The 26,496-nt window shown below is 46.1% G+C and overlaps 1 protein-coding gene across 1 annotated transcript in view; it reads left to right on the top strand.

Moving 5' to 3' along the window:
• LOC107120889 (zinc transporter ZIP10-like) overlaps nucleotides 1–26,099 on the top strand; it is a 72,805-nt gene extending 46,706 nt beyond the window's left edge. The window contains exons 15-24 of the mRNA XM_015423652.1: nucleotides 8,904–9,332; nucleotides 11,193–11,409; nucleotides 12,556–12,733; nucleotides 14,307–14,476; nucleotides 17,881–18,033; nucleotides 19,253–19,331; nucleotides 20,273–20,524; nucleotides 21,368–21,448; nucleotides 22,189–22,379; nucleotides 25,701–26,099. Of these exons, the coding sequence (XP_015279138.1) occupies nucleotides 8,904–9,332; nucleotides 11,193–11,409; nucleotides 12,556–12,733; nucleotides 14,307–14,476; nucleotides 17,881–18,033; nucleotides 19,253–19,331; nucleotides 20,273–20,524; nucleotides 21,368–21,448; nucleotides 22,189–22,379; nucleotides 25,701–25,853 (1,903 nt within the window). The 3' untranslated portion in view covers nucleotides 25,854–26,099. The remainder of the gene's footprint in view (nucleotides 1–8,903; nucleotides 9,333–11,192; nucleotides 11,410–12,555; nucleotides 12,734–14,306; nucleotides 14,477–17,880; nucleotides 18,034–19,252; nucleotides 19,332–20,272; nucleotides 20,525–21,367; nucleotides 21,449–22,188; nucleotides 22,380–25,700) is intronic.
• The last annotated feature ends 397 nt before the right edge of the window (nucleotides 26,100–26,496 follow it).

Raw genomic sequence — 26,496 nt, 5'->3', positions numbered from 1 at the left:
TGTGTTAGTGTTGCGGGTTCTAGGCTGGGAAATACCTGGAGATTTTAGGGAGGGAGCCTGAGGGAGGGAGGGAGCTGGGGAGGTGAGGGTCCTCCTCAGTGGGGTATAATGCCATGGATTCCACCTTCCACAGTGGCCATTTTCTCCAGATGAATTGATCTCTGTTGCCTGGAGATCAGTTGTAATCCCAGGAACAATTCAGCCACCCCCTGGAGGATGTCAACCCTAATATGCATGCGCATGGACGAGACTCAGTAGTCACATAATTAAGTGCTAGAACTTCAGCCCCATACTGTTGCTCTTGGAATTCATACACTTCCTGTGTTCTTCACAATAAATACTTTCTGAAAGAACTTGTGAGGGATATTTTGAGCTGTACTTCCCAATGAGGACTACGGAGTGGTTCTGGTTCTAGCGTAATGAGGCCTGAAGCAGATATAAGGAAGGGGTGGGAATTTTCTCACTCATATGTGAATGAAAGACTAACAAAGCCAGTTCCAGATTCAAGATCTGACGAAGTGAGCTCTGACTCATGAAAGCTCATGCTGAAATAAATTTTGTTAGTTTTTAAGGTGTCACTGAACTCCCATTTAATTTTACTGCCGCAGACCAGCATGCCTACCCAACTGGATTTATTTCAGTACAGTTTTGAACTTGCGTTGTTTTAGCAGGGAGGCCTACTCTTGTCTCCCTTCCCCATCTTCTTTTAGCTTTGCATCACTGTATGAATGGATTTCCCTCAGCATGGGTACGATCAGATTGCTAGTTAACCAGCTGTCATTGAGCGACCCTTGATAATTACAGTACTGTAGGTACTAGTACTCACTGATCAAGGGCATATATTGCCAAACAATATCTGTAACTTAACTCTGGGAAATTGCTTTGCTTTTCTCCCCTCATTACTAAACCATTTTTCCCTTCTCTTGGAACGATGTGCTAGCTCCTGTCTTGCTGGTGGTGCCCCCTTCCTTTCCTCATGTGATTGCTGCCAGACACTGACCTTTAGTATTTCCTGCTTGGTGGGAAAAAGAGCTTATTTAATTTCTACGCTAACGGATAACTGGGTGAACCATTAACCTCTCCACATAAAGCAACATGGCTTGCAAAACTGCCTTGTCAAGGACAAAAGGTACTCCTGTCACTTCCTAAATGAAACTTGTGAACTTTTCCCAAAGTAAAAGATAATTCATGCACACACACAAGGCAGTCCTGAAGGCCTAAAAAGAGCTTTGTTGGATCAGACCAAAAATCCCTCTAGTCCAGGATCCTGTTTCCAGCAGTGGCTCACAAAGTGTTTCTGGAAAGGCCACAAAGAAGGCAAGGAAGTAAGAACCCCTTAGCAGCTGGCATTCAAAGCTATACATCTTCTTGACAGGGAGGTTCTATTTAGCCCTCATGACTAATAGAAATAGACTATGCATCTGAAGTTCCATGCTGGAAACTCAATTCCCAGACATGTTAGAGGACCTGATTCAGATAGAGACAACAGAACACGGAGAGAAGGGGCTTCAGACTCCCCTTTCCCATCATTTTCATGACCTTAAATGGTCCTGGATGGCTGCTATTTATCCAGCGGGGTGTGTGTGTGTGTGTGTTTGTCACATGTAGCCATCGCTAATCCTAAAGGAGTTCCATCACCTCTTTAGCCAATGAGAACCATACCGTCTCTCCAAGCTTCAACACCTCAAAACTGTGTCTTGTTAATTAAAAAACTTCATTTGTAAAGACTTTCAAGTATGACAAAGCAATTATATTAAATGCCATGTTATTCAACAATTGCTACTTCTGTCAGACTTTCTGAACAAGTATCATGAGCAATCATTAGCATACTGAGCCTCCCAATTACATACTGGCTGTGTCCACATATTGTTGAATATGTGCTATCGATGTGGTATAGCAATAAATAACAACTGGATTATCTTTTCCAGGGTGGCCCACCCACTAGGCGGAACTAGGCAATTGCTTAGGGCACCGGGGGGAGGGGGACCAGCAGCACAAAAAGAGGCCTGCCAGGGCAAGCAGCAGTCCAAAGCAGCACCCTTTGCCTCAGTGGCCTCATCCTTCCCCCCCCCACCCCGTGTTTCCCTGCTCTGGAAAGAGTGATGGAGAGCTGGCAGGTGCTTTCTCTGCCACATCAGGCTCTGTTCCATCTCTCCGGTGGCTGGGAGTGTCCCTGGCCTAGGCTGCAGTGGCTCAGAGCACACCAGGCCAGGTAAGTGGTGGGCAGTTCAGAGCACACTTGGCCAGGCAAGTGGTGGGGTGGGGGGACCGGGGGGACCAGGAAAGCTGCAGACCTAATCTGCCCAAACCTCTTGGGCCAGCTGGTCTCTTCCACACCAGAAAATCCACATGCTAAAGATAATTACAATATCCACCAATGTGTTGATGTTGCTTTAGTTATTCCCCTACTTATTTTAGGGATTGTATTCTGCAACACAGAAGAGAGACAGATGGATCCATGTCTGGTTACTAAGTTAAAGGGGGAAGTCCTCACTGTGTTAATTTCACCTTTTCTCATGCAAAGTGATAGGGAAGTGACAGGTCTGTTTTCGTGCATGGCTTTAGGTTCTGGAATATAACCATCCTCTAAATACAGAGAATGAGAGCACGTTTTGTTTTTATGCAATAAACTCTCTCCCCCAGGAGCTCTGTTTAATGATGTCACTGATCCAGATCTGAAAAGAGTCACAGAGCTGCACTCCTGTCCTGCAGAGGGAGTGTTATGGACAGAGTCACTGCAACTGCCTGGTCAGATGTAATGTCTAATGTGATTTTAAAGTCCCTTTGAGTGGGCCTTTACTCTAACGTAACAAGAGATATTTGTACACACTTTTCTTGCGAAACTGCTTTTCCCACTGTCTTCCAAAACCCATTGATGTAGGAACATGCTGCTCTCCACTGCTAGTCTGGACTAAAATTTCTGGGAAAAGATGAACAATTCTGTCCCAAGTTCCCACCTGTTGCTTTCCTATGGGCAGAGGCCCAAGCAAGCCCCACCTACTCGAATGCAACACAATCCACCCACCACTGATCAAACAGCCCTATGAGAGCAAAACTGCTCCCATTAAAAGCCTGAATACTGCTGTTTTCCCATATAATCAGAGATGACTGTTTGGGCTGGGAGCTGTTGGTTTTAATTACTGTCTCTGCACAGCTGTGGCAAACTGGGCCTCAACAGCAAGGACTTTAAAGGAACTGATAACAACAGTCAAAAGCTGCACCTCCCAGAAAGTGGCAAGATTTGAAGGCTGATGGTGTTTCCAGACATTGTTCTGGACAGGATTGCAGTGACGGGAACAGGTATTTTTTTAATGATTGTTTCAGTATTTGCTGTGTCTTTATTTCCTTACATAATTTTTCAGCTACTTTCCTGGGGATTCATGAGACTGAGCGCTGAGGTAGTTAGTGGCTTGGATCTTGTTGTGAATTTCTTGGTGTCCTTAAACAGGCTGATATAGCTGCAATGGGGGGAGGCTCTGCAGGGCTGTTGTAAGGATTAGTGAGATAATCTATGTGGTGTGCTGTGCAATATGAATGCTATTAGCTTCCCCCCCAGTAACCAATATTTCCTATTAACTCTTATTGTAATAAACTGTGCCATTTGTTTAAAGCAATCTTCTACACTTAAAGCATCTGCTACATAGCAGTCTTCGACTATCAAATCGGACGTTGAATATCAGCAGTTGTCGGACCCTGGGACTTTTTGCTCTCGAGATTCATGGAAGAGGAATTTCGGGGAGCACTTTAATTGGGCTGCAGTTTGCAACTGACACAATAACCATTGCAACGGATAAAGGGGATGACAGATGGTCTCCTGCCTCCCACCTCTGTGTTACAGTGACTGCGAGTGGGCAGGTTTGGCTTCTGCTCCCTCCTGGCACACAGTCGCATCACAGAAGGCTCCATAAACCTAATGTAATAGAGCCAGGTTTGGGGAGAAACTCCCACTTTATTTAAGGAGGGGCTATGGCTCAGTGGTAGAGCATTTGTTTTGTATGCTGAAGGTCCTGGATTCAATCACTGACATTTCCAATCCAAAGGATCAGTAGGTGATGTGAGAGACCCCCTGCCTGCCTGAGACCTTTTCATCTGCTGCTCTTCTTAGAACAAAGGTATGAGGACTCAGTCTAAGGCACCTTCATGTGCTCATGTGATTAACTGCTCAGAGATCCTGGCCAGTCCTTGTCGTTGTGCAGGAACAAGCACCTTTGGTTGGATAGGGTTACTTAGCTCTCCTTGCGAGAGAACCCATCTTCTCTCTGGAACAGGTGTGGGATGACTTTGGTGGTAGAAAGTGCCATCGTTGCAACCAACTTATGGCAACCTTGTAGGGTTGCCAAGGCAAGAGATGTTCAGAAGTGGTTTGCCGTTGCCTGCCTCTGTGTGGCAACCCTCAACTTCCTTGGTGGTCTCCCGTCCAAGGACTCTCCAGGGCCGACCTTGCTGAGATTCCAAGTTCAGATGAGATCAGGCTAGCCTGGGCCATCCAGGCCAGGGCTGGGATAACTTTATACAGATCAAAACTGGCTGGGGTAAATTCTAGTGCTGTCACTTCAAACCCAAAGGTGGTCACGACCAGTGTTCCCTCTAAGCTGAGTTAGTGTGAGCTAGCTCACAGTTTTTCAGCCTTTGGCTCACACATTTTTTGTCTTGGCTCAGGAAGGATGGCTCCAGAGCAAGCTAATTTATGCAGTAGCCAAATCGCTCGCTCACAGCTTTAATGCCAGTAGCTCAGAAAGTAGAAGTTTTGCTCACAAGACCCCACAGCTTAGAGGGAACATTGGTCACTACCATCCCTTTCCAGGTATTTAAACCAAGGTAAGTAGGCAGTTGAACAAATCGGGACTGCTGGGAAGTGACAGAAAGTTTTTTTTGCTTGCTGCTGTTCAGGTCAGATTCCTTCACGCTAAACTTCTGGCTACCTGTTCCTTAGGACTACAAGGTAAGTAGGCAGTTGAACAAATCGGGAATACTGGGAAGTGACAGAAAGTTTTTTTGCTTGCTGCTGTTCAGGTTAGAATCCTTCATGCTAAACTTATGGCTACCTGTTCCTTAGGACTATAGGGGCAGAAGAACAAATGATAAAGCTTGGCATGTTTTGAGCAAGAGTACGGTTAAAATTAGGGCATATTGTGAACTTTGTAGCAAATACGTTTGCCACATAATGATTTATTTTATTTTATTTTGCCGTCAAGTCACTGCCAACTTAATGGCAACCCATTAAGTGCTTCCTGTCAAAAAAATAATGAAATCTGGCTATGGGAAGCTAGTATGTCAGTGAAAATATCAGGACATAAGTATTCTCCCTGATGTACTACCTTTCTATATGCAGGGAGGCATATACAGCTATTCCAGTAATGCCCACAAAATGCTGCTTCTGGGAACCATAAGAAATTACAAGAGGGGATCTGCAACAGGAAGGGCAAACAAGTAGAAACTGGTGATTTTAGTCTGGATTCAACTGATACATTTATTCCTGCTTTGTGACGTCTGGCACGAACTGCTTCCAGAAAAGAGGGAAAGCATAAAGGCATACTTTGATCAGCTAATTTAACTAAAAAAACAAAGGTTTGACTGAATCTGGTTTCCTTGGGTTGTTGGTTGCATTCAGAATTGGATATGTGGATGTTGTTTGGTGCAATAGAATAGAAGGAGAAAAAACGGACTATTCTATTTGTAATACAGCATATTTTCTAGGTTTATGCCAAAGATGTTTCTCCCAACGAATGACAACAAAATTTTGAATAATGCGATGAGGCCAAAATTCTCCAACTTTTCCACCAAAGATTATTTATTTATTAATTAAATTTCTACCCCGCCCTCCCGCCAAGACGGCTCAGGGCAGCTTACAAGCAATAAAACAAATATATGTTAAACAGCGCACCTCAGACATTTCTTCTCTTGCAAACAATTAGTGCAAGGGCTGCAACTACTGCACATAACCACTCCAGTGTAATTTTTTATGAATAACAACATGCATATGGAGCAATGGAATATGCAACAGAGAGTCCACAAAATTAGCTTTTGAATTTGTATTAGAAGAAATTAGAAGGAATATTGCAAGCAGACAGCAAGAAGTAATGTTAGGGCTTCCACTTGTGTGGGGATGGTTGTATCTTTTGTGAACTCTCTAGCCCATTAGCAGTGTGATAGTGCTTCCCTCTATGCTAGGGTTACCTAGGGTTGCCAGGTCTGGGTTGGAAAATACCTGGAGACTTTGGGGGTGGATCCGGGAGAGGGCGGGGTTTGGGGAGAGGAGGGGCCTCGGCATGGTACAAAGCCATAGAGTCCACCCTTCAAAGCAGCCATTTTCTCCTGGGGAGCTGATCTCTGTCAGCTGGAGATCCCCAGGCCCCACCTGGAGGCTGGCAACCCTAGAGTTAGCATATTTTGAAAAGCAAAAAAGAGGACATATTTCCCAACTGACTACTTCAACCAAGTGATCACTATGACAAATCGCATTTTAAATACCTCTACTATTTAAGCTGTATAATTGCTACTAACTGGGAGTATTCCTAACCTTCCAACCCCAAAAGAGGACATTTTCATCAGTTTTACAAAAAGAGGACATCTAGTAACCCTGCTCTATGCAATGAAAAGCATTGCCTGCAGATTTCTGCAGATCAAGCTAACGTGCGTGAAATCAGCAGGCATTCCCCCTTGGCGTGTGGCAAAGGCCCTACTGGCACCTTCAGACTCCATGGTTAATGGTAAGGATATTGCTGTGGCTGTTCTTTAGGTCTTCTGATTTGGGTTAGGAGAAAACCACGACCTCTTTGAGCCAGAGGCCTTATCGGGAAGGCCTGCCTCTAGGGGTACCAACTATGGCTTGGGAAATTCCTGCAGGTTGTTTGTTTGTTTGTAGTCTGCCTTTCTCATTGAGAACCAAGGCAAATTACATAACCAGTACAGTCAGTAGGATGAGGGTTACCTAATAAACAAAGTAATAGGACTAGGCAGTGCAGAAATATGAAACAAGGTGTAAGCATTAAACATGACAGGTTGAACAATGCAACAAATGGTGTTATGTAACATAAGTTATACGTATTTGTAGTATCCTCCACAGTCTCATAGGGTTGCTGACAACTGGGGGAGGGGGCGACACAGGGACAGGCAGATCTGGCACCACACCATACTGGAGGCGCAACATCACTTTGGACAAATACCAGAAGTAACATCACATCCCTGGGGTGACGTCAAGGTGACATGCTACCATTTAGTAAATCCGTAGAGATTTGCCAAAATCCTAGAGAGTCACCTTGCTGGCTACGTGCCATCTAGGGTTGCCAAGTGAAGAAATTGCCGCAGTGGGGGACTCCTGGCTTGTGGCTTGAGCGTGTGCACGCTTTGCGTGCGCGCTCCGCATGCACATCACCAGGAAGTGACGTGATGCCGCCGGGCACGCTGGGGGCGGGGCCACAACTGTCCAAGGGAAAACCATAGTTTTCCCTCGGATGGCCGTGGCCCCGCCCCCAGTGTGCCCAGCATCGTCACGTCACTTCCTGGTGACGTGCACGTGGGGGTGGGGTTCCCCCTGGGGCCCGATCTGCCACCGGCGGGGAATGAGCCTCTGGGGCGGGGGTTTCCCCGCCCCCCGGGGGGACTTGGCAAGCCTAGTGCCATCACTTCCAGTATTCACCATAAGTGACATTGCTACAATTGCCAACTCTGGGTTGGGAAATTCCTGGAGATGTTGGGGGTGGAGCTTGAGGAAGGCGGGGGTTTGGGGAGGGGAGGTGCCTCAGTAGGGTACAGTGCCATAAGAGTCCACTCTCCAAAACACCCCTTTTCTCCAGGGAAGCTGATCACTGTAGTCTGAAGATCAGTTGTAATACCAGGAGATCTTCAGGTCCCGCCTGGCACCCTAGATTGTTGCCCCACCGGCATGGTACCTTGGGGGGGGGAATCCTCCCACCAGCCCTAACGGGTTAGTGGGCAACAGGGAACAGGAACAGTCTCCCTAAACAGCCCCTTTCTCTCTGTCAAATGCTACAATTGCCAACTCTGGGTTGGGAAATTCCTGGAGATGTTGGGGGTGGAGCTTGAGGAAGGCGGGGGTTTGGGGAGGGGAGGTGCCTCAGTAGGGTACAGTGCTATAAGAGTCCACTCTCCAAAGCACCCCTTTTCTCCAGGGAAGCTGATCACTGTAGTCTGAAGATCAGTTGTAATACCGGGAGATCTTCAGGTCCTGCCTGGCACCCTAGATTGTTGCCTCACCAGCATGGTACCTTTGGGGGGGAGAATCCTCCCACCAGCCCTTACGGGTTAGTGGGCAACAGAGAACAGGAACAGTCTCCCTAAACAGCCCCTTTCTCTCTGTCAAAATGTCTGCCTGAATCACTCTGTTATAATGCAGCCCTGTTCTTTTATAAAGATGCCCTCCTGAACAGTTCTGTCTTACATAGTCTGTGAAATGGGGACCCAAAGCAGCTTACACTGTTACCTTCCATTTTATCTTCACAACAACCCTGTGAGGTAGCTTAGGCTGAGAGTATGTGACTGGCCCAAGGTCAGCCCAGCAGCCTTCCATGGCAGAGTGGGGATTTGAACCTGGGCGTCCTGATCTTAGTCCAACATTTGAATGACTGCACCACATTGGTGGGATGTTGCCTGGGGAGGGCAGAGTTTGAGGCAGGGATGGAACTCAGGGGGAATGTGATATCAATTCTAAAACTTAAGTTTCTCTTAGGCTTTGTGGCAGACCATAAAGTCCTCCTCCAAAGATGCCATTTCCTCTGGGGCACTGATCTCTGTAGTCTGGAGATAAATTGTAATTCCAGGAAAAGTCCAGGCTGCACTCCGAAGCCACTAACCCTACCTGCCTCTCACTTTGAGAACCGTGCCACCACTGTTAAGGCCACGCTTCCTCATCAGAGCTCCATACTGTGTTCTTTCCATTGCAGGCCCCTGTTAATGGACCAGAGAGCACTGTGGTTCCTTCTAGCTGGAGCATGGGGGGTCCTGCTATCTCCGAAGAGCGCATATAGTTTTGTACCGGATGATCCTCCCAACTTTCTCACTGATGGAGTTATGCAGGGCCCGCCCGAAGATGCCGCTCAGGAGCAGGGTTACTACCTGCAACAGCTTTTTGGGGAGTACGGGGAGAATGGCACCCTGTCCTTCGAGGGCCTGACGCGCCTGCTGCTTAGCCTGGGACTAGGGAAGGTGCAGGTGGTGGCAATTGAGCATGATGCACTGGGCCACGGCCACGTCTCCCATCTGGACATCCTGGAGGTCCAAGAGAACAAGCACTTGCACTTCCATTCATCACTGGAGCACCTCCAAATGGTTGAGCATAGAAGCAAGGTTCAAGCAGAGGGTGTTACCCCCAGGTAATCGGTCTGCTTTCGGGAATGCACGTGAGGAAAAAGCTACTTTTGCCAAGTGCAGCATCCTCTATTGTGAACCAATGCACCATGATTGTCGATCGTGCCTGCTTTTGTTGAGAAAGCTGGGTAGATTGATGCAGATTTTGATCTCGATTTGCAGCTAACCTCTTACAAGGATGGTCTTGTGTATCTGATTTGCTTGCAGCCAAATTACAATCTCTCAATGATTCAGTAATCCAGATTTTTCAAAGTTATTGGCATCCTTCTGGGGTTGCACAAACGGTTCTGTTAAACAGCTCAGGTTTTGCAAGGCAACTTGTCAAGGAGGGCTGGCTGAGGACCTCACTTTACTCCAGCTGACTCAGCTATTGCAAAAAAAAAGTTTAACTAGCCTGGCTTAATTAAATATGAAAACATTTGATTACTGACAATTAAATTTCAGAATAAAAGCAAATCCGGAGAAAATAGATAAGCCGTAAAGGAAAAAATAGTTTAACCTTTAAACCAACTAGAACATAAGAACACTGGAAAAGTCATGTTGGATCAGGTCCATGACCCATTCAGTTCAACGCTCGGTGTCACACAGTGGCCAAACCACAGTTGCCATCAGGAGGCCCACCGGCAGGGCCAGAACTCCAGAAGCCCTCCCACTGTTGACCCCCCCCAGCACCAATAATACAGAGCATCACTGCCCCAGACAAAGTGGCTAATAGCCACGGATGGACCTCTGCTTCATATGTTAATCTGACCTCCTCTTGAAGCTGTCTGTGCTTGTAGCCACAAACACTTCCTGTGGCAGTGAATTCCAGGTGTTAATTACTCTTTGGGTGAAGAAGTACTTCCTTTTATCTGCTCTAAACCTACTGCTCATTAATTTCACTGAGTGCCCACAAGTACTTTCTCTGCCTTCTCTATCCCATGCATAATTTTGTAAACCTCTACCATGACACCCCTCAGTCATTGTTTCTCCAAGCTAAAAAACCCTAACCTCTATAACCTTTCTTCATTGGGAAGGTGTTCCATCCCTTTAATCGTTTTAGCTGCCCTTTTCTGCACCCTTTCCAGTGCTATGATATCTTTGTTTTTTGGTGCAGTGACCAGAACTGTACACAGTATTCTAAATGAGGCTGCACAATAGATTTATACAGGGGCATTATGATCCTGGCGGATTTGTTTTCAATCCCCTTCCTAATAACCCCCAGCATAGCATTTGCCTATTTTATTGCAGTCGCACACTGAACCGACATTTTCAGTTAGTTATCTACCAGGACTCCAAGATCTCTCTCCTAGTCAGTTACCACCAGTTTTGACCCCATCAATGTATATTTATAGTTAGGATTTTTGGCTCCAATGTGCATTACTTTGCACTTGCCCACGTTGACCCTCATTTGCCACATTGACACTCACTTGCTCAGCCTTGACAGATGATTCTGGTACACCTCACAGTCCTCCGTAGTTCTCACTGCCCTGAACAACGTAGTGTCATCTGCAAATTTAGCCACTTCACTGCTTAATCCCAACTCCAGATCATTTATGAACAAGTTAAAAAGCACCGGACCTAGTACCGAGCCCTGCGGTACCCCACTGCTTACCGCCTTCCAATGTGAAAACTGCCAATTTATACTCATTCTGTTTCCTGTTGATTAACCAGCTTTTAATCCACAAGAGGACTTGTCCTCTTGTCCCACGACTGCTGAGTTTACTTAGAAGCCTTTCTGTCATGTTGTCTTTAATATGACAGGGGACTGAAGATTAGGATATTTACTAACTATCCATTTAGTCAGTCTTAACGGTTTCAGAAGTGTAACCTAAAACTGCATCACCTTATGTTATTTGGGAATGATTATTTTCCTTTTCCTTCAGGAATGGATTCTCTCAGATGGGCCATATTACCCCAGCATCAGTACCTCCTGCACTCCCTGATATCAGTCACGTTACCAAATCAAGCTCCTGGCAAACGACAGAACATTCTGGGAAGGGTGAAACCCCTTTCAAATCCCCCCCTGGACATTCTGACCTAAATCTTCTGGAGAGGGTCATTGCCCTGGATCATTCTGTCTATAACCACCTGCATGAGGATGTAAGTGAGAGGCAAGCTGGGAGATTCTGTCTATCACATTTTTATCCTGTCTCTTGCCCAAGGAGCTCAGGGCGCCATACACGGTCCTTCCATCCTCTTTATTGCCCCCAGAACAAACAATTGAAGTGGGTTAGGCTGAACAAAGGAGACTCTCCCAAGGTCTCCCAATTAGTTTCATGGCTGAGTGGATAGCTGAACCTGGGTCATCCAGATATGGTTGGGAAATTCCTTGAGATTTGGGAGCAGAGCCTGGGCAGGATGGAGTCTGGAGGGGGAAAGGAGCTCAGTGGGGATTTGATTCCATAAAGACTGCCCTCCTTAACTGTGATTTCTCCCAGGGGAACTGGTCTCTGTAATCCGAAGATCTGTTGTAATTAGGGTTGCCAAATCGAATTTACTCACCGGCGGGGGAGCGTCTTGTCGCTCCAGGAGCTTGCTGGGGATGTGCGCACGTGCGCCGCCGGAATGTCACCGGAAGTGATGCACAACGTAGCACGTTGGGGGTGTGGCCAAGATCGTCGGGGGGGACTGTTGTAATTCCAGGAACAATCCAGTCACCACCTGGAGGATGGCAAGCTTGCCAACTCTGGGTTTGGAAACTCCCTGGGGATTTGGAGGCAGAGCCTGAGTAGAGGGACGTTTGAGGAGGACAGAGCAGAGGGGTGATACCACCCTCCAAAGCTGCCATTTTCTCCAGGGGAACTGATCTCTGTAGTCTGGAAATCAGTTGTAATTCCAGCCTCCACCTGGACGTTGGCAACTCCTAGGCTGCCATTCAAACTACTACACTACACTGGCTCACTCATTATTGAATTTACTGCAAAAAGAGTGCTGGAGGAGGTAGCTCAAAGGCTGCAGTAAGGGTGGGAGGTGTCAGGGTTTTTAAAGCCTGCTTGGAGGCCTTATCCTCTCATCCTGGACAGGTGGCTACTGGCTGTGATGGCTGATTTCGGGGATGAGCCTTGATGTTTGCATGTTCTAGAGATAAGCTTTGCCATTCGCACAACAGAACTGGAGCTGCTTTTTTTCCATCTCTTTGAACTGGCTTTGTGAATCAATGAAATAATGACTGGATTTCCAGGCCTTACTTTACCACATTTGCTTATGTCCTTCTGTGTTTACCCCCCTTGTTTTAATTGTCTACAGTGCCTCAATGTATCACAGTTGTTGGTGAATTTTGGCTTGAATCCTGTCTCCAAGATCACTCCGGAGCAGTTCACTCTGCTGTGTCCAGCTTTGCTCTACCAGATTGATAGCCGGGTTTGCATCCAGCACTATGATGAGGCGGAGTCTACTGGCATGATGGGAAGCTCTCTCTGGCCTGGTAACTTTCTCTCTGCTTCCCCCCAGATGTGGTCCATGAAAGAACCTATGCCTTTGCCCTAATCCCCTATTTAGCAGCTTCGTGTTCTTTGCAGGACATTTGTCTGTAAAGATGGAAACAAGAGTATTTGGAGTGGACTCTGGCATCCCAAAGATTTTGATTTTTTAAAATGAAAATCAAGTTTCTAGTCCTCGTGATTTTGACAAAAAAAGTGTGGGAAAATTTGGTTGAATGCTCAGAAATCAGAGTATGAGGGGCCTGGACAAGGTATCCAAAACTTAAATAAGAATGCTTTGTTGTCTAAATTTTTATTTATGCTTTCCCTATTGATGGCTCTGCGTTGAACTGGATAGCCCCGGCTAGCCTGATCTCATCTTGGAAACTAAGCAGGGTCAACCCTGGCTAGTACTTGGATGGGAGACCTCCAAGGAATACCAGGGTCGTGATGCAGAGGTAGGCAATGGCAAATCACCTCTGAATGTCTCTTGCCTTGAAAACCCTATAAGGTGTTGTCAGAGGTCAGCTGTGACTTGATGGCAAAAACCACACACACAAGAAGATGGCTGCCCTTTATCCCTCATACCTCCAGATGGTCCTTTCCCTTCAGTTTCCATGAGCCTTTCTCTGTTTACTGCTCCTTTGCTTTCTAGAGCATTATCAGTACTTTGGAGAGTCACACCTGGGAAGCTGATTAAATTAAACATTTACTTGGGTTGTGTAATATATTTCTGTTAGCTTTTCTTGGCAAAGAATCCAGGCTATGTTGAGGAAAAGCATAATTTTATTTATTTTAAAACTTATACCTTGGATCAGGGACGCATGGTTCCCATGGCAACCAAGATGTCCTAAACCCACTTATGTCAATGAAATCTCCTTGAAATTTGAAGGCATCCAGAACTATAAGCCTAGGAGATTTCAAGAGAACATTTTGCCAGTTAAGAAGTCTATCAACCAACAGAGTGGTCAGTACATAGCATTTCTATTCCATCACAAAGAAGGGTGTAGGCAGCCTTCTTCAACAGGTGAAGCTGCCATGTTCACAGATGGGGCTTCAAAAACATTAGTGCTTAAAACAATCTCCAGAACCTGATTTCAAGGACCCTTCCTGGATCTGACCCCAGCATGCCCCTTCTTCCCTACTCATCTTAGTTCACCGTCAGCTATTGTAGCTCATCCCTGAACCTCTGCCTTCCCCTTCTCCAGCACCGCACCCGTTCTTTGTTTGGGCTTGCAGGCATTAGGGATTCACTACTTTAAATCTCCCGTTCAATATTCCCAGTGCCTTTGTGACCCTTTGTGACCCAGTGCCTTTGGGAAACGCCAAGCTTTGTATGTTCAGATATTTGTTGCTACTAATCCTTGCAGGACTGTTTGTGCTCCTGCTGCTTTAGGGGGAGGAAACAGACAGTGTCCAGAGAGAGGAAGTTCTGTTGCCTTTAATCCATACAGATAGTATGCAGGGACAGGGGCTCAGTACATGCACTGGTTGCAAAATGTAGCCATGCACATTATTGTCGCTTTTAGTGCTTCTGTCCCCATTCCCCAGCTTGTTCATGCTGTCTGTTTCCCACAGGTTTAGGCTGGGCATTTGCAGCCATCACCCTGACCAGTTTGCCTGCGGCATTAGCCATTGTCCTTGTCCCTCTTCTAAGGGGTGAAGTCTTTCAATTCCTTCTCAGTTTTCTTGTGGCGCTGGCTGTGGGGACACTGTCTGGAGACGCTCTGATGCACCTCTGGCCACACGTATGTACTGTTTCCCTTGCATGCAAGCATTTGATTCTTATGATTTTGGAACAGAAAACGAAAGGGAAGCATTTGGAATGAGCATTTGACCAATGTATGGATATTTCCACATGGTGATGACGCCGCCCCATTGTCCACTCATTGCCACTGTGACTGCAGAGGCAATGGAGATAGTCTCCATGTTTTCACTGGTATTCCCTTGTGCCTGACAATCCCCCACAAACATCACTGGAGGGACTTCAGCTGGCTTCTTTTTTAAACCATTAGTAGCTATATACCGATTATTAAAAGATCAGTAATTGCTGTAATTTCAGGGATTAAAACATTATAACACTATAGAGATACAGATATTATTTATATTACAAAGCCAGCAAAAAAGTGGTGGCAAGGGAAAATGGTGCTGATGTGGGCAGGGAGGCTTGTAAATATGCACCTTCCTTTCCACATGGTGGCCAAACCTACTTTGATATGTGACTTCGACACAATGATGCTTCTTGGTGGTTTCCTTATAGCTGCTGTCATTGCTGAATGTGCAGTAGCAGTAGTGCTTTAGGACTGCAAGTTTTCCTGTTCCTGACCTGTAGGGTGATCATTCCCCCCACAGCCCACAGGAGGACTTTTTCAGAGGCAGGTTTATTGGCAACGGACAGCAATTTGTCAACTGCCAATTTTTTTGATACCCACCAGGAGAGACTGGGGTGCTGAAGGGTTTTGAATGTGATTCAGACATGACAGGGAAATATCTGGACTTTCCTGTTTACATGGCAGTAGCCCTGGTTTTGGTCATTTACTTATAATATCTGGACTTTCCTGTTTACATGGCAGCAGCCCTGGTTTTGGTCATTTACTTATGGATTGTATTATGAATTGAGATCGAGGCAGCTCTTAAACAAAGTGATTTCATTTTATTCAGCTCATAACAACACAAGACAAAACTACGTAGAACAAGGCTGACTTATATACGATTTGAACGGGCAAAACCACACCCAACAAACAGATAACAACCAATAGGAACACGAAGCTTGGAACCAATGAGAGTGGTTCCCGCTGAAGACAAGGCTTCTCTGATTGGCCCTTTAGTTCAATCCTTGCAATACTCTTTTAGTATAGAACTGTGCATAAGCTCACTCATGTCTTTATTACGTTAAGACATAACAGATTGATTAACCTGACTTTAATGTTATTGGAAGATGCCCCCCCTCTCCCCCTGCTTCCTCACAGCATTGTGGGGCTTCTATGTAGGGCCTTTATGGTTGCCAAGTCAAAAAATGTACTTACCGGGGAACTCCCGTTCTGCGGCTGGACAGCACGCGCACACCGCGCGCACATCACTAGGAAGTGACGTTATGACGCTGGGCACGCTGGGGGCGGGCCCACGACCACCTGAGGAAAAACCAGTTTTTGGACCGAGTTTTCCCTCGGATGACCGTGGCCCTGACCCCAGCGTGCCCGGTGTCATAACGCCACTTCCTGGTGATGCGCACGCCGGGGTGGGGTTCCCCCCGGGGCCCGACCTGCTGCCGGCGGGGAACCGGCCTCTGGGGCGGGGGTTTTCCCGCCCCCGGGGGGACTTGGGAAGCCTAAGGGCCTTTTCTATCACTGCTGAAATCTTTCCCAAACGTGCTTTGCTGTGATGTTTTGGGAACAAGTGCAGCAAAACCAGTCTAGATAGTCTCAGTCCTGCCCCCATTAATGCTATGTCCCCCTCTTTAGAACCTTGCAGTGGCCCATCCTTCCCAGCCACCGGAGGGCTTTTTTGTTTTGTTTAAAATTTTAAACTGGCAATGTAACTTCATTGTAGAGTTATAATGTTATCTGCCTGTCAGGTTCTCTGAATTCCCAGCTTTAATTTTTTTAAACTTTAGCCCAGGGGTCCCCAAAAGGGTGCCTGCTGACATTTTTCCTGGAGCCCGTCAAATGTGGGAGAGCCAAGCAAGGCTTCTGTTTGGAGAGTTGATTGGCAGTCCAAATTGTTTAAAATGCTGTTTCGGCCACCACAGCACAAGAATCTTCACTGTGTGACTGAAGGTAAGCTGTGGCAGCCATTTTGTGGATGATTCTGCCTCCTGGGGAAGCCATTTTGTGGCTGCGCCCATCACACTGTGTCAGAATTCCAAAGGTTCCCAGGGACTGTAAAAGGTTGGGGACCTTGCTCTGGCCCCTTTGTTGCAGAGATATGCCTTTGTCCTTGTATCTCCACAACAAAGGTGCCAGAGACTCAAAAAATATGAACAGTGGGATCTCAGTGAACCTGATGGACAGATTATTATAAAATTATGATATACCAACAGTTGATTTAAAAAACCATCTTTGGGGGCAGGTGGGGAAATGGTTGCTAGTGTAGGGAGGAAACCTGCCATTTGGAAGCTCTGTTACTATGGCACTGAATTGGCAGCTGCCTCAGCAGTGGGGAAACCACACAAACCAGTCCCTGTGCAGTAAACACCCTACTTCCCATTAGCATCAGAGCTGGACCATGTGTGGAAGTCACCAAAGATCAGAGCAAAGCTGGTTTGGGAACTACTGGAGTAAACCATGAGAAACTACCACAGAAGGAGAGTGTGTGGAGGACAATGTTATATGGATAGTCTGGGGGGAAAACCCTCTCCAGTTTGAGAGCCAGGCTGGAGAAAAAGACCTGTGTGAAAACAGCCTGTTTGCTTTTAAAGCTCAGTTGAAGCAAGAACTGCTTTAAGTTTCATGTGTGAAAATGCCCTTACCTTCTTTCCTAATGATTGCTGCAGAGTGAATAATCAACTTCCAAAGTGCAAAACAATTCACTTTGGTCTATGGAGTGCTGGTGCTTGCACAATCAAGACCCCCCCCCCCCCGGTCCAACCTGAAATGGCCTCAGGAAGTCACTATTTGTCTAGTGGGAAAACTTGGGTGCACTCCTGTTGTTACAGATAAGATGGTTGGAAATCCATATATGAGAACTGGGTTTCCAAAAAGGGCAGAAAAGATGGGCAGGATGTGGCTGCTGCACTCCCCCCCCCCCCCCAAACCTACCACCCTGTAACTTTTTCTCCCCAGACCATCTTTCTTCCAGTTGTGCTCTGATACCTTTACACATCATGCTGGGGCTGAGTGTTGTTCAGATGCCTTGTTCTTGATCTTCCTGGAAATGTCTGGAGGGATTAAACCCTTGAATACCAGGGCTAGGTGGGAACACCAGAGGAAGGCTTGGCCTCTCTGTTGGCCCTCCACTGTGAGAAGCAAACTGCTGAACCAGATGGAGCTTTGGTCTGATCCAGTAGGAGTCTTCTTATGTCCACATAGCTTGTTAGCTACTGTGGGCGACATTATGCTGGTCTAGATGGAGCTTTGGTCTGATCCAGCAGAAATCTTGTAATATCTTTTTGCATCCAAAGACTACATTTCTCTGCTGAACTGTTTTCATCCAGGCACAACTAAGATCCCATGGTCTATTACCCTTGAACCAAGATCTCTTAGCAGATGATGCAGTACTGAGGGGCCTGTGCGTGCTGGGAGGCATTTACCTCCTGTTCCTCATTGAGAATCTCATGGGAACACTGAAGAAAATTCCCAGAAAGCAGGTAAGAGGTGCAGGAATCGGGGCAGCTTACATGCTGGCTTGGAGACTTTAGCAAGGATTTCAGCACAATGTTTTTAAAACAGAAGTTGCTCTTCCCATCAGTGCCTCTGTGTGCTGAGCTGGAAATCTCATATTTGAGATTTGTTTGCTTGGGTTTGTGGAAGAATGCTCAGCTGCCACATGACAGAGGCTGTGTCCACACGTGGACTTCTCTGTGCCTGAACCAGAAAAGGTTTGGAAAAGTGGGAGAAAGGAGAGGATTATGCTGCATCTAACAAAATTGGCTGTAGTCCATGAAAGTGTATGCTAGAATAAAATCCTGTTAGTCTTCTGCAATGCCACAAGACTCCTGTTTGTTTTTGCTGTGACAGACTAACATGTAACATTGGGGATTACTACAATCCCTGAGCTACCAGCGATCATCCTTCCAGCCCTAGCTCTGCTGGTTAGAGTAGCAGCAACCAGCACAGAATTTGCAAAATCTCCACATGGCTTGTTGGCATCAAGAGTGCTGGATTGCCATGGCTGTCACTTAGATTGAAATCACACTTGCATTGCCATGCATAGAGACTGAAATGCCTCTCTCCACATGTGCCAGCCTCTAAGATGGAAATAACACATAAAGCTCTGGAAAATTAAAATGCATTTGTAAGTCAACCATATTGCATGGCCATTGATCAATACAGAAACCCAGTACAAAGTGCAATCAGAAGTGATTTTCTGTTTTCCGCACATTCACATCAACTGCAGGAGAAGGACTGAAAAGCACTTGACATGACACTATAGCAAGTTTGTTCCAGACAGCAGCACATTTTTACACAGCCTACCATCATCAGTAGAGGGAGACAGCCCACATCCCTTGTGTGTCACAGATTGCTGCTGTTATCCCAGAGTACCACAAGCACCTGGTCCCTCACTGCTACCTTTAGAATGAGACAACATTCCACAGCATCTACATGCCTCAGTACTACGACTAGAGCAGAACTGAATCCTATTTCATGAGGACCAAGTGGTTTAAGATGCCAGTGGTTTCCAAAACGTCTACACTCAGGGCATAGTTTTCAAAGCAACCCCACTGGGCAAAGATCCTCTGTATGTTGCAGGGAATTCTGAGGGTTGCACTCAATTATACAGGCATTTGTCTGGTAAATAACCACTTCTGTGCCAGCACCACCGCATCTCACCTAAGCTTAATAGCGCTTGTTTTCCTTCTTCTAAAGGGCACTGCTGGAAAGCCATCTGACCGATCTGCTAAGAGAGAGGAGAGCAGCCATGTTGGAGTTAGGGCAACACCTCATGGTGAGTTGTGGAGTCTGGTTTGTTGCCTACTTTTTATTCTTTATAATATCTTCTTTTTTCACACTACATTCCACTAGGGGCCGTTTTGGTCCCATTCAGATGCAGGGCTAAGTGTGCCAAATGGGGTCCCACAGAACCGGGCGAATTGTGTGATGGGTTTTCATGTGATGGGTAGTTATTTACTTAGATACTTCTAACCTTGTTTGTCTCCCCAGTGGGGATATTAAGCAGCTTACAAAAATGCATTTTAAATAAATAAGCAGAAACAAGTACAATAAACTGAAATAAAAAGTACAATAAGGCTGCGGTCACACACACTAAACAATCCACTTTCTATGCACTTTCCAACTGGATTTTGCCAGTTCACATAGTAAATTGAAGGTAGATTGAAGGTCAAAGAAGACGGGGACGGCAAAGGATGAGATGGTTAGACAGTGTCATCGATACAACGAACATGAAATTGAGCCAACTTCAGAGGACAGCGGAAGACAGGAGGGCCTGGCGGGAGCTGGTCCATGGGGTTGCGAAGAGTCGGACTCGACTGTATGACTGAACAACAACAACATAGTAAAATCCAGTTGGAAAGTGCACTGAAAGTGTATTGAAGCTGGATTATTTAGTGTGTATGTGACTGCAGCCTTAAGGCTGCTTCCACACAGATGTTTACTTCACAATGGCTTCCTTTACAGCAGCACTGTTTTGGGGAGCAACCACATGATATTATCCTCTAGTACTCCTGTTTCTGAGCTTTCTCCCTGCTTGGCTGTGATCTTTTCCAAACCAGGCTTGGTGTGATCTTTTCTGGAAAGATTACAGTCAACAATGCCTTTGGATACCACGTGGGCAAGAAGGTGTCCATGCCACGCATGGCAATTATCTTGTGATTTTGGGGGTGGCCGGGCAAGGTCCACTGACGTTTCTCTGCTTGTTTTGGGTTTCAGGTACTGAATCTGAGAGTCTGACAATGCCTGAAGAAGAAACTGGGACTCTCTTCAGTGAAGTCCAGGACTGTGCTGTCCAAATCCACAGCTCGGAAGAATATGGGGCAAACTTGGAGAGCCAGGCAACAGAACTACATCACCATGGTCATTCCCACAGCCCATCCGGCGACCCCAGTGCTGGGATTGCAGACATAGCATGGATGGTTATTCTAGGGGATGGGATACACAATTTCACAGATGGGTTGGCCATTGGTAAGGAATTTTTAATGAAGGATTAATGAATTAGGTTTATTCTGGAATCACAGGGAAGAAAATCCAAACTTTGTAATACACAAAAATGTAAATATTGTATGTCATATGGTGTTCTATATGCTTATAATAAAATAACAATTCTTAAAAATCCAAACTTTGTAGGAAGGAAGCCTAAATTCTGGGCACAACTACCGAAAAAGGACACCTTTAAGAGATTTGAAAGTGGTCTGTGAGAGGCAACACTTTTCTGTGGTGTGCACATACAGGATTCTTTCATCCCTGTTTCATTTCATGTCAAACAGATTATGTGGGTTTTAGAAGAAACACAACCCCCTGTAATATCTAAGTGGTATTTCACAGTTTTGTAGAGTGGCAGGAGTGTGCCCATGACAACCAGTGACCTCTCTTTCAAAATGGCTTCAACTCTCTAAAAAGCACTTTAGTTGTAAAGTCCTGCTGGAAACCCTGGATTGAGATTTAGAGGCCACTGGCCTCCGTGAGATTGTACTTTCTGTGCTTGGGGTGATACTGATTCTGCTGCATCAACTGCCTTGCGTTATATAGTGTGATTGCAGTGCTTGTGTTTCCCCAGGATTTAGTATATTTTGAAAAGGACTGGGATGGTTATGTCCCATGAGCTAGAAAGGAAGCTGCACAATGGCCACACATTTCCGGGAAGACCTGCCCAAGGCTCCTTCCACATAATCATAGGGATAGTAGAGAATCAGGAAGCTATCAAGTTGGACCATCATAAAACAAGATTAATTTGCATAATTCAGATTGCCAAAAATTAAAGACAGACAGCATAAGGGTTACAGTAATCTGAATTTTTTTCCCCTCTAGGAGCTGCCTTCTCTGATGGAATCTCTAGTGGTTTAAGTACCACAGTGGCTGTATTCTGCCATGAATTGCCCCATGAACTTGGTAAGTGAGAGAAATTGAAAAAGGAAAGAAATCAGTGTTCAATGCAACATCCTTCTTAACATACACATACACATTCAGGAAAGCCCCTCAAATCCCACATCTCCTTCTGCCAGCAGGCCAAAACCTCAGGTTTTTGCCTCCAGAATTTCTAACCATTGGGTGACTGATACTATTTAACTTTGTGAATATTTTAGGCTGTTTATTTTTGCGTTTTCCTCTTGTGAGTCACCTCAAGTACAAATCTTTCTGATGACCAAAATATTAACCTGCCAAAATAGACCCCCTTTGTTTACTTGTACTTTATCAGCATGGCTACTGCTTGTTTCCAGAAAGACCCATGTAGGTGAAAATCTTTACTTGTATCCAAACAGGCAAGGGAATAACTGCATATACAGCAGCATCTTGGTCATGCTGAGACAGATCCATGTTAAGGGGATCAGAGACATAAGAACATCAAGTTCTCTGTACTCACTTTCTCTATCCCTTGCTTAATTTTATAAAACTCTACCATGGCCTCCCTTAGTCATATTTTTTTCTGAACTGAAAAGCCCCCAAATCTTCAGTCTCACCTGAAAGGTATTCTTAAACCTTAATCATCTGGTTGTCCTCTTCTGTGGTTTTTTCCCCAGCTCTGTATTGCTTGGTTTTGAGAACAAGTGGGGGGGGGGGAGAATGCTTTTGTGCATCCCAGTCTTGAAAGATGTGGCCGTTATACTTTTGATATTCCCTTTCCTTTGTAGGGGACTGTGCCGTCCTGCTCCAGGCAGGCATTCCCCTCCGACGAGTGCTGTTCTTCAACCTGCTCTCTGCTTTCCTGGCCTACTGTGGTACAATAGTGGGGGCCATTGTCAGCAAGAGCACTTCAGATATCACCTCATGGATCTTTGCTATCACAGCTGGCATTTTCCTGTATGTGGCCCTGGTGGACATGGTAAGGACCACTGCCTCTTTCCAGACTTCCCTTGTAGATATGGCATGAGGTCCTAGTCTTTGAGGTCACAAAAAGTTCTAAATAAGCTTTATGGCTTTGCTAATTTCCCACCCTGTTGTTCCTTTAAGGAGCTGGGAGTGGCATTTTGTCCTTACAATAATCACATGAAACAGTTTGTGAAGAAAGAATGATCTGCCACTTCCTACACGGAGAACAGAATAAGGGTTTCTCACACATTATAGGCACTACAGTCAGGGCTATTTTTGGGCAGGAACACATAGGAACGGAGTTCTGGATGGCTTCAGAGTTGGCCACGCCCACTACAGCCAAAACCTCTACGTGACTGGCTACAGAGAGAAGGTCTGGAGAGCAAACCCCCCCCGCGCGACTCTGAGGCAAGCGGGCCAGGGGGGACACTGGAAGGATCAGGGAGGCATTTAAATGCCTCCCTGTGCCTTTCCTGGCCTGTCCAAGGGCCAGCTTGCCTGGGCTCCCCACAGCTGCGGGGCACCTGGGCAAACCAAGGGTGTGGCCTATAATGCCAATGACCTGCGATGTCAGGGGTTGTGGCGTAATATGCTAATGAGTTTCTGCTGCTGGGTGTGGCCTATTATGCTAATGAGTTCCTGCTGGACTTTTTCTACCAAAAAAAGCCCTGACTACAGTGACTATTTTGGTTTGCTGTGGCCAATAGTTAAACCTGCTTGCATGTAAAAGGCCACATGGGGTAAAACTACATGAAAAAGCCCTCAGGAAGGGGGGGGGGATGGCTGTTGGAGGGTAAGGCAAGGAAGACGGTGCTGATAAGATAAGTTGGCAGTGTGAGTTGTTGTTTTTCTGCAAGGCAGGCATTGATAAGAGAGGAAGAGCATGGAAGATGTTTCCTACAAGCATATGATCTCAAGCTTTTGTTTAATGAAAGCCTTTAACAGCAGCTAGACACACAGAAATCAAGCAACACTTTCCTCAGCTTTTTCTCTCTAGGTCAGGAAACAGTTCAGGTGCTAAATTTCTGCATGTTAGGTTCATGTTAAAAAGCAAAAAAGGCAGCAACCCTAATCTGATCACAGAAAGTTGCACTTGGTGAGACTTTGAAGTGAGCTGAGAACCAGCCCTATATACTTGTTGGAATGTCTAACAAGGCCGAGGAAGCCCCTGATTCCAATCTCCAGTCTGCCATGTACCTCAGTGGGTGACCTTGAACAGCATTAAAACCCACAATCTTTAACTTGAGCCTATCATCTGGCTTTTCAGTCTCACAGGGTTGTTGTGAGGATAAAACAGAGGAGGGGAGAACTCTCATGTTTTTGGAGAAAGGTGTATATATAGATGAGGCTCAAGGAAGGAACTTAGAAAATGCTATGGTTTAATCAACCTTTGACAGAGGAGCAATTTTGTGGATTTGCACTTAAAATAAAAAGAGACTGTAGTGTTCTCACAGCTACTCTTTTCTAGGCTAGCCTTATCTCGTCAGATCTCAAAAGCTAAGCAGGGTCAGCCCTAGTTAGTACTTGGATGGGAGACCACCAAGGAAGTCCTGGTTGCTATACAGAGGCAGAGAATGGCAGAAAAATCGCTTGCATTGAAAACCCTGCAACATGACAGCACTTTTCACCCACACAACGCTGTGTGTGAAAAAGCCATCAACCTTGGTCAGAGAGAGGAGGAAGGGACTCCCAGATGTCTTCTCAGCCAGTGGAAGTAACATGGCCTACCAAGGACTTTCCAGTGGCTGTCCTCCCTCCACACACCACCATGCATGGGTGGTTCAGCTGGCTGCCTTGTTGTGTCATACAGTATATACAGGCCTGATGGCTCAATTGAGTTGGCTAGGTCTTTAGATGCTGCAGAAGACCCACCTAGAAGAACATGGAACTGAGGCACAACTGTAAAACAGGTTAGGCAATTTGGAAGCAGAGAAGCGGTTGGGGTGCTGAAGCTGTCCTTACCCACAACTTTTGACCCCCCCAACCAACCCTTCCACTCAGCAGCATTTCTTCCACTTATGCTCCAAAACTGGTAGTAAGCCCAAGAGGAAGCGCTGCAGCTGGGGAGGAGAGATTGTTTCAGGGGCTGAAGTAGTGAGGAAAGGGCTCAGAAACCTCTCCCAAGAAGGTTGCCAACTTTTAAATGGGTCCCTCTAAGCTGTCCCTTTAGTATCAGCTTGATCTGCAGCAAATACCAGCTGGTATGCCGATGCCATGAAAAGCTTCAGCAGCCCTTTCCTTTGCCTTTAACCATTATGAAAAGAACAGGATATTTTTATCCTGCCCAGTTGGCAACCCTATCTCTCACCCTAAACTACCCCCCCTTTCCACCAATACAGCATGACCTACCTCCTAAAACATGGCTGTACAGCCCATGTCTTATCGTTGTCCGTATGCAAGGAAATGGAAAGCAACATGTGGCCCTCACCCACCTCTCTGGCATCGCTGGCCCTGTGTCTTCTGCCTCTGGCCTCCCAAACAGCAATCCTGTGTCTACTCCGAGTCCTTGAGGGTGAGGGAAGAATTCTACTTCCATCCCACTTTCTCAGTGTCAGCTGACTCCTTATCTATAAAACCCTTTTCTTTCAAGATTTCAGACGGGATAATCTGTGTTATTTTAGAAGCCTTGTATTACACTTGTATTCCATCCTTACATCCAGAAACCCAGGACAACATACATAGTTCTTCCTTATCCAGTTTCTCCCACAACACTGCAACGCAGTTAGGTGGAGAGAAAGACCATCCGGCTCAGGGTCATCTAATAGATTCGTGACTGAGAGATCTGAATCCAGGTCCTACCTTGATGCTGTCACATCACACTGGGTTATATCCAGATTCTAAAAACATATTCACATCTCTGCTCACCCACATAGCTCACTGGGTTGCCTTAGAGCCCGTCCTTATGTCTCAGCCTACCTCCCTTACTGGGTTGTTATAAGGATAAGTTAGAGGGTGTATGCATGCTGCCTTGAGCTTCTTCAAGGAAGGGCAGGTTTACGTTAACTAAAGCATGAAAGCACTCCCTTGGACTCTGCAGGGTTTTCTCCCTGTAAAAGATATAGGTTCAGGCTAAAAACTCTGGAGCAAGGAGAAGCGTCTACTCCATGTCGCAGAGGAGTGGAGAGAGCGGTTGTTTCAGACAGGAGGGTGAAGTAACACCCCAAGGCCTCTGCTCCTAAATTGCCCAGGGACTCAGGTAGCCAAAGGTTGTGATGTGATTAAGATAACTGTACAATCTGCTTGTTACTGCTTTCAAGGACAAATCTCCTTTAACCTGCAGGCTGTTTTATTGTGGCTTCCAACTGGATAACAGGCTGTTTTTGCTTCTTTTTAGCTGCCTGAGATGCTGCACAGGCGCTCTCCCAGGGGTAAAAGAGGCTCCTTCATACACTTTGTCCTCCAGAACCTGGGCTTCCTTCTGGGAGGTGCCCTTATGCTCTGCATTGCCATCTTCGAAGGCCAGATCAGTTTCCATGTGGATGGGTAGCACTTTCTCAACATGCAACACCCAACCATAAGGAGGGAAGGAATGGGCCACTCCAGTACAAGCTCCTTCCCATAGCATCCCGAGGGATGATGAAATTCACTGTATTTTCCCAAGAGAATGTCCATTTGTAGGAAAACTTTAAGAGGAAGATCAGTAGCACCAGTAATACATCATTCTATCTACTTGCCTCAACATTTGGCAACAAGCCAATGGTATCCCTTCCAGTACCTTTCCCACAAAACTGGAATATGCTGAAACACTTTGTACTTTATAAAGGGGAGTAACAACAAATTGCTTGAGGCACAAATTGTGTGCCTTTCACGGTGCAAGGCGGGGGGGGGAGAGATGTAAGACAGCAGCTATCTTATGGAGCAACTCAATTTGGATATAAATTGTAGGCTCCCAGTGCACTTTAACTGAAAGGCTTTCAACAGGAGAAGCTACCTTGACTTGGGGGGGGGGGGAGAATGTAAAAAACCATATCTGCAGCATGGCTGTGTTTTACAGGCTATCTGTATCATGAATGCAGTTTTGAAATTCATTCTCATTTAACCAAGTGTACCAATAAAGAAGAATAAGGTTTTGAAACACTTCCAAGTGGACATTCATTGAAACAACTGTTCCTCCCCCCCCCCCCAATATA

Source organism: Gekko japonicus, unplaced genomic scaffold (genome assembly GCF_001447785.1).
Source record: "Gekko japonicus isolate JY-2015 unplaced genomic scaffold, Gekko_japonicus_V1.1 scaffold33, whole genome shotgun sequence".
Classification (NCBI taxonomy): domain Eukaryota; kingdom Metazoa; phylum Chordata; class Lepidosauria; order Squamata; family Gekkonidae; genus Gekko; species Gekko japonicus.
This window is presented reverse-complemented; position numbering and strand designations above follow the sequence as displayed.